This window comes from Athene noctua, chromosome 1 (assembly GCF_965140245.1).
Source record: "Athene noctua chromosome 1, bAthNoc1.hap1.1, whole genome shotgun sequence".
In the NCBI taxonomy this organism is placed as follows: domain Eukaryota; kingdom Metazoa; phylum Chordata; class Aves; order Strigiformes; family Strigidae; genus Athene; species Athene noctua.
The window spans coordinates 90713559-90721875 of NC_134037.1; the positions used below are offsets into that span (position 1 = coordinate 90713559).

The following is an 8317-nucleotide window of genomic DNA, read 5'->3' on the forward strand; positions in this document are numbered from 1 at the left end:
TTCTTTGTGAGATGCTTTTTTTCCTCTTAATGTTATGTAGGATTAGATACAATATTTTGCTGCTCATTCTTCCAGGCCAATTCGTTTTCCAATTTTGTTTTCCCCGGTGGCTGAGTTTGCAAGTATTACTTGCTCTCAGTGGGATTTCTTACTAAAGTAATTCCTGCTCTGTAGATTATAAGTGGACAGGATCAACCCAGCTTCCATTTACAGAAAGGTGAGAAGGGAGGAGAAAAAGAAACATATCACATTCAGGGGAGGGCAGAGGTAATGCCAAAGATTTCTACTTCACCACTTTAAAATGTCTATTTAAAGGCACTCTACTGTGTTAGGCTAACAGTTCCACATCCCAGAGGTGGTAAACATGGCTGAGGATAAACAAGCCTTTGTTGATGAGATAAATAAAGCGTTGGCAAAGTCTGAGGGGCTTACCTTGAAGGATCTGCTGTTCTCCTACCGGGGAACCCCGTATCCTGTCACAGTGTGCAGTGTGGAAACATTCCAAGCTCTGGAGAACCTGGAAGCCCGAAGAGATGATATGGTGCTGGTGTCCTACCCCAAATGCGGTGAATACATTATAAATTGCTTGCTGTAGTCTGCAATACTCTAACTAATGAGCTGACACAATAAGAAGGAAAATCAACCGATTGCAGTTGTATGTTGTATGAGGATATTGGGCATTTCTACTCCGAGAGGCAGCAGGTTTTTGTCTTGCTTTACCTTATTTAAGGAATATGTTGCACTGCTTTTTAATATGGTTTGTTTCTGAAAGGAAAAGTTTCAGTGTTCAAAGATATTTTTGACTGAAGAAGTGAGATTAAAGTACAGTTTTTTTATATCGGTGGGGCGAGATAACTCTGCCAGTATGATAAACTGTATTCTGAAAAGCATGTTAGTAATGTAGTGTAGTGTACAAAAGCAATAAAGTTATGCATTGGATTCTTTAAATAAAGTGTAGAAAGTGACATGGCACAGCATCTTGCAAAAGTATAAGCTGTTTCTTGGCATTATTCAATACCAGCATTGTTTTTTGTTTTGTTACTGCAAATGGTATTGACTGAGACATACTGGAAGTTTAAATCTTTTAGAGGCTAAATCTTTTCAGAAAGAAGGAAAGGTGCAACAGTGAAAAAAGCCCCAACCAACCAACTAGTTGATTTTGATCAGTTTTATTAAATGTCAGTTGTGACATGGATACTTACAAGGAAGGGAAAGGTTTTGCTAATCTAGGAAATCCTATCCAAGCATATGATTCTTCTTTGAGACCCAAGCAGCAGAAGCTTAGGGTTGTTGGAGAAAACTTGGGTCCAGGGAAGGATTTCATTGCACTAGCATGGTAGTGGGTGCAGTCAAGCTGGGCTCTAACCAGAGAGTCCTAGGTCAGGGTCTCATTCTGCACATAGAATTTCCACTTGTTGGTCAATTCCGATCTGGAAAGAAACTGTGGTGTATTTAGGGGCATAAGAAGTGTGCCTGTAGTGTTTAGGGTGAATTTATAGCAGTTGTGAGATGGGACACTGAACCAAGAGAAGAGAGGATATAAATACAAAAGGAGGGAGCTGGCACAAAATGTGAAATGTGCATCTTTATTTTAAGGAGTCTGTAATTCCATTGGGTTTGGGTCCAGAGTTTTGTTGGACCATATAAAGACATAAAAGATCATTGTCATAACTTGGCCCTGGCTTTGATTTCTCACAGAGTTTGGAAGAGTTCAGAGATGGAGTTGTGATGCTGATTACCTCTGAGATTTATTAACTCAGTAAAGCTTTCCGGCTCAGGGGGAGGGATCAATAGATAGAGATCTCACACTCTTAATATCGGGCAGTTTTCAGTAGGTCTTCAGGGGGCAATTCTACCAAAGATCACTGCCAGTTGTCAGTAGGAGAGGGAGTACACAGGTCCCTGTGGTTTGCTGGGGAATGCAGCACCCTGTTACCTGTCAGACACTTGTATGAGAGGTTTCATGGAAGAAATGGGAAAGCAGGAGGGAGAAAAAATACTGTGTTTATGCAGTGCAGTGTAGTTACAATCTGCAGGTAAATCTTCGGAATTTTTTCCCATTTGGATGTTTGCTCTTATACTCTGAAACAGTGCTAAATCGATTTTTTTTGGTCCTAATTTGCTATAGTTTGCGAAGTGGGAGGGTAAAAAAAAAAGCAGAGGAAAAAGAAGGAAAGGAAAGATTAGGTACCCTAGTTTGAAACCAGAAATTGCTAGGTTCCCTCTTGCCCCTTGGTGCAACACTCAGACCCACAAGCCATAATGTCACCAGACAGTAGTAAAAATCTCTCTGCAAGCCTGTTACCCTCTTGAACCAAGGGAGCCTGGTGTCTAGCTCCCTCTGCCAGCTTCTCAGGTGTTTTCCATGCAGGGCTCGAACTGTTTGGCATTTGCCAGGTTTAGATGATCATGAACATGTCTGATGAAGGACTCACATTGAGGCCCTTCAAGAGATTTGTCTCTCAAAGTTTTAATGTTGTCCTCATTCCTTTTTCTTCTTAAGGATTATGAATGTTAAGTTACAGCAGAGTGTCACTATATAAAATGTTTCCGCTAACTCAGGTGTGTGCAGTGGAGAGGAAAACTCTGACAGAGCTACTGTTGAGGCAGGGGTGAAGGATGATGGAGCCCCAGGGTGCAGTAGTTCCTTGGGCCGCGTCACACGGTTAAGAAGCCAGTAGGGGATTTACAGACTAGGAATTTTACGTTTTATCGTTTGTAGCTTTTCTTTAAAATGAAATTTATATTTGTGCGCATGCAATTAATACTGGGCAGATGAGGACACGGATTTGGGGACTCAATGTTTTTGACTCTGATCTGTGCGTAAATGGGAGAGTGATATAAATGATGTCATATATAAATATGATATTGAATGGTGTATAAATGTATGTATGCATTATAAGACATCGTGTGATGTGTACACATGGTATCCACACCATTGTATAAATATGACACGTTTATCATGCTGTTTCCATCCAGGCATCCTGAAGCACTTTATATAACATAGGGTAGAAGTTACGCCTTTCTGGGAATAACTTTCCACTAAAAGCGTGAGAGGTTAAAGCTGTTTGCATTGTGCGTTCTCTGCTTGTGCCTCTGGCAGCTGCGTTCACAGGGGACTCGCAGCATTCAGGAGGCGGCAGCAGCTCGGCAGCTCCATCCCCGTGGGCCCAGTGGGAAGCCTTCCAAGCGCCTCCCCACAAGGACATGAGGAGGGTGCTGCGGGCCAAGGTGAACATGCTGTTCCTTTGCGTTGTCCTGCTGGCAATCGGCAAAGCATCAGTGGAGCAAACGTGATTCCTGGAAACCTTGGGGAAGCAGGCACCACGGCGCAGCTCCAGGAGCTGGCCACAGGCTCACTCTGGAATGGGATGCTGTATGGGGGAGGCTTTCCTGCAAGATCCCTTCCAAAGGGTGAGGGGTGGGGAGGGATGCAGGTGTCCAGTGGGTGACAGCTCTTCTCGCACTTACTCTGACATACACTTTATGGAGACGGCAGTAGGCACAAATGAGGACAAGCACTGCCAGTGACACTGAATAGGTGACTCCATTTCGTCCTTGACCCAGAGCAATAGAGAGAGGCAGACGTTTTTGTCAGCAGAAAGAGTGAAGCTCCTTGCTCATTCCTTCATTCTCCTATCCATACCAGGTGTTTCTCTGTAAAAGCCAGGAAAACTCCCTTTATTGTCTGTCACTGACTGTTTTGTGAATATATTAAAAAGATGTTAAGTGCATCGTAGAGTCAGGTCTGCCCCCAGGGCTTTCCACATACCAGTTATAAGCGAGCCAAGAAGGTCGTAGTTAAGAATCTGTTGAGGTTCTCATGAATGGAAAACATTCTTTTGCTTATAATTGTTTGAGAGCTTTAGTGTTATTTGTCATTTGATGGCAGTCTGTTCTGTTGAATTAAACCATGTAATGAGAAGGCTCTGAGATCTTACATAAACCTCTGATATGTTTTATTTTGTTCTCTGGGTTTCTTGGTGCAGGGGTCAACTGGCTTATCCAGATTTTAAGTGATTTGATATTTACAACTATCCAGAGTAAACCTGTAAGTGCAGAACTACCATTTATTGAATGTGGAGATCCAGATAAATATCAGGTTAGTGAAAAGAAACTATTGAACCACTTAAAGTCTGTTGTTTTCTCTCTCCTGCACCCCCGCACACAAGTTATTAAAATGAAGTCATGCAGCAAGTAAAGATATTTCTCCTGAGAGGAGAAAACAGATAATCTCAGATGACTAATGCCTTTTGATTAGGGTTTTTTTCACACAGGCGACTCTCACAGATCATTGCTGCACCCATGTAATAAACCTGTTCTCACTTATGGTTCTGTTTATTTCTAAAGAGGATGAAGCAGATTCCATCTCCAAGGATTTTGGCAACACATCTGAATTATGATTGCCTCCCCAAGTCTATTTTCAAGAACAAAGCCAAGGTGGGCTTTCTTCTTTTTCCAGGAGCAAGCCTCATCTCTCTGGTAGTCCCAGCATGCAAGAGTAATTTTGGGGCCACATCGTTTTCTTGCACTCAAGCAGGTGACACAGAGGGAAAGCAACAGTGGGAGTCTCATGACACTTGGGCTGGCTTAGCACCCTGTACAGTTTACAGTAGCCTTAAGGGTGCTGTAGTTGGCATAAACAAGAACAGATCTGGAGGCTGTTGCAGTGCTCAGAAATGGCTGGCGTGTCACACTTTCCTCTTTTATGCTATTTTTCTCTGTACACAACCATGGTGGGAATGAATGTGGCAGCAGTATCTCTGTGACAGTAGTTGTCCCCTTGCAAAGAGTCACACTGTTAAAATGTCAATATTTCTGGTACTCGGTTCCTGAATAATGGTGGATACATAGCACTTAGGAGGTGTACCACTGATGAAGGAAATAATTGGTTAAGGGATGAGGATTTCTTGAACATTTCACTGGTATTTTTTCCTGTATGAGAAAACGTGTATAACAAAAAATTTAATGTGTATAACCCGTTTTCAGAAGTGTTTACAGTTCTCTGAGGATTATGGTCTCAGGATTTTAAGTACATTATTGGCACGCTTTGAAAAATGGGAGATGATTGTAATAAGATGTGGTTTCCTGAAGCAGAATCAAACAGAGCTTTTCCTAGCAGGGGTTTGGCAAGTGGTTCCTAATAATTTCCCAGGTCTTAAGTAGTTATGGGGTAGCATTCAGTGACAATATTACAGTTTTTGCAGTTGCTTCTTTCTACAATCGATTCATGACATAAGCAAATCTTAGAAGCGGTAACAAGATCTTTATTATGATCATGTTATAAATTTGTTCTCTGTGCCTTAACTAATAAAATATTTTATAGCCCCTAGTATGTTATTGATTGCAGAATGTTTGCTTATGCTCTTATTTTGGTTGCTAGGGGAAATAAGTGATCTAAAATTGTTGACCTCTTTTTCCCACTCCAGATTCTAGTGCTGTTTCGAAACGCTAAAGATACAGCTGTTTCATTTTTCCATTTCCACAACAATGTGTCAAGCGTGCCCAGTTACAGCTCCTGGGATGAATTCTTCTCAGAGTTCATGAATGGGAAAGGTATTGTTATAGTTACTGAGTGTAGCTGAAGAAGCAACACACACACACACACACACACACAAAATTTAAAAACAACTAAATGGGACCAGTGGGAAAACAGCTGTGTCATAATTAGTTTACTGGTGGCCATACATCACGATAAAGGAGGCAGCTGAATGCCAGAATGTCCAAAAGATGTTTTGTTTCTGGGTATTTTGCTCTTCCAGGCAAGGGTGAGAGAGTTGCATGGCAGCTTGACAATGGCATTGGGTCAGAATTCTGCCGCTAGTCCTGGAGGAAACACTGCAGTTCTGAAGTGGTAATGAAGTGACAGTTTGTTGTCTTGTCTGTTTCTGCACACCTCATTAGCAACTCAGATTTTAGATTTAGACTGATGTCTGGCTTTGGCTTTTAAGAGGTGTTTAAATGACAATATAATAACAGAGGGGAAGCACATAGTGAAATTTGTATTTCTGTGTGGAAACCATTTACCTACAAAAGTCCAGAGAAAGCCTCTGTCATTCTGTTGTACAGTACGATACCATGGAAAGGACAGGCTGTTCTGTTTCTTTGCATTGCTGTAACTGATAGGCAACAGAAGGCAATTCTTCAGTCAGAGAGAAGAAAGTACCCAGTAAGAGAAGGTCACATTGATGTTTCTTTCTCTTCTTTACAGTTGGCTGGGGATCCTATTTTGATCATGCGGTCACCTGGAACAAACACATTGAGGATGAGAATACTATGATCATAATATATGAAGACCTGAAAGAGGTAAAACAGATGCTGTGTACTGACAGGCAGAACACATCCGAGCCCATTCCTTGAAATGTGCTGAAGTTAACAACAAAAGGCACAGGTTTCTGAAAGAGCGAGATCAAGCTGATTTTCATGACAAGATGAGTCTGGTTATAGAAAAGCTGAGCTCCAGTGTAATGCAGAAAACATACTGTGAGGGAAAATATGTAGTTAATAGATGATGGCAATGCGCATCTCAAGTGGGTAACTCCTTTTTTGGAGGAAGCATATTGTGTGTCTCCCTTTCACCATATTGCTTTCAGAACCTGACTGCCAGTGTAAAGCAGATAGCTGAATTCTTTGGATTCTCCCCAACGGCAGAGCAGATCCAGTCCATTGCAGACAGGGCCACTTTCCAGGCAGTGAAGGATAAGGCAGAGGAGACTCATGGTGCTGTTGGCTCAATTCTTTTCCGCAAAGGTAAATTTGGTTGTATTTTGCCAGGGTGGTGAATGGTAGCACTGTGTCTTAGGCAGACAGGAATTTGGATCAGTAGATTGTTAATCTTTCTGTAAAATTTTCAAGGTTGGGAGTTGTTTAAGAAAAAACGATTATACTTCAGGATGCTGTCACTTGATTTCATCACAAGAGCCTTTACCATTTGGTAAAGCTCTATATAATGTGATTAGCAGAAGTGCCCTACAAGTAGCACACCCTTCAGTTGTGATATGCAGTAAGCACCAGTTAAAACAAAGAAGAGTTATTTTGGCTTCTGTGAGTACTGGGGATAGCCTGGCGCTTAGTCTACAGAGTGCCTCCACAGATGTTTCCTCTTGGGTTTTCTAAATAACCTGTGTGATTGCCTATGAACCTCAGTCAACACATGGAATCTAGAAACTCCACAGATTGAGCTGTGTCTTTTAGTCATGGATCAAGCTAGAGCTGTAGACTCAGACAACCTTGGACTGTGGGCTCTCCAAAATCTAGATTAAAGGTGAACTGCAGTTTAGGGCAGTGTCTGCTTGCTGTGCACAAAACTCTTGCAGTTAAAAGCCAAATCTTTGAACTTTCTGGGTTGGTTTCACAGCTGCTGGTCATCTTTTATGGTCTTCTGCAGCTGCACAAGGCACATGCCAAAGCTATGAAGGCAGACCAGTAGCTTCATATGTTTGCTTTATGTTCACATTCTTCTGAGGACACCAAATGTAAGGCAAATATAAGAGTGTCTTCTTGGGTCAAAGATTCTTTTCTTGCAGGAAGAAAAAAAAAAGAAAAAATGGATTATCCTGAAATATGATAATGAGAGACTATGTAGTTTTTTGTTTTAAATCATACTCCTTGGTCCTTTCAGTCCAGGGTAATATTTTACTTTTCTTTATTTTCTAGGTGTTGTTGGAGACTGGAAAAATCTTTTCACTGAAGCTCAGAACCAGGAAATGGATGCCAAATTCAAAGTGTGCTTAGAAGGAACTAAACTGGGAGCGAAATTAAAATATGATGTGTACTGCAAGATCTGAACCTCCTTTACAGAAAAAACCTCATATTCAGGCTGCTTTTCGTTCACTTTTATGAAATAAACCAGAAACTGACAATATCTGATTTAAAAATTTTGAAGATCCATGCAATTTGCAAACCTGTTTCTGCTGTCTTAACTTACACAAGCAATCCTTGCTCATGCAGTTAATACCATTGACTTCACTGGATTCTCTTAAATGAGCTGTAGTTCTTTGGCCTCACTTGGTTTTTAACACTGATTTTTAGTTATGGTTTCAAGTTACCTGGTAGAATCCTGTGTGGAATATATATGCAGTAGTTAAACCTGCTGAAATTGCTAGAAATGTATTTAGTAAGTTGGAAGTGATTTTCCAAGAGATTTTTTAAAACAATCATGAAATGTCATTTTGATTCTTAATTTCTAAGTCCACATAGTATTCACATATAATTTTAATTTCTAAGTTCATAGTATAAAATGAAATTTCAAAAGGCCTTGTATTTGTCTTTGCTACTTTTTGTGTGCTGATAAATGTGAGAGAAAGGTAAAGGAACT

At 40.9% G+C, this 8317-nt stretch overlaps 1 protein-coding gene across 1 annotated transcript; it reads left to right on the forward strand.

The window, feature by feature from the left end:
• Positions 1–133: 133 nt before the first annotated feature.
• On the forward strand, positions 134–7787 carry SULT6B1 (sulfotransferase family 6B member 1). Its single transcript, XM_074899557.1, has 8 exons — positions 134–217; positions 316–566; positions 3990–4102; positions 4351–4440; positions 5430–5556; positions 6212–6306; positions 6594–6750; positions 7657–7787. The coding sequence occupies exons 2-8, from the start codon at positions 365–367 to the stop codon at positions 7785–7787; spliced, it is 915 nt and encodes a 304-aa protein (XP_074755658.1). The 5' UTR covers positions 134–217; positions 316–364.
• Positions 7788–8317: the final 530 nt, after the last annotated feature.

Bases quoted from the DNA above. Each gene is read 5' to 3' on its own strand.
- SULT6B1 (XM_074899557.1), top strand. From the start codon at position 365: ATGGCTGAGGATAAACAAGCCTTTGTTGATGAGATAAATAAAGCGTTG. The intron at 6,307-6,593 runs GTAAAACAGATG...TATTGCTTTCAG, and splicing joins TATATGAAGACCTGAAAGAG to AACCTGACTGCCAGTGTAAA. The intron at 6,751-7,656 runs GTAAATTTGGTT...TTTATTTTCTAG, and splicing joins CTCAATTCTTTTCCGCAAAG to GTGTTGTTGGAGACTGGAAA.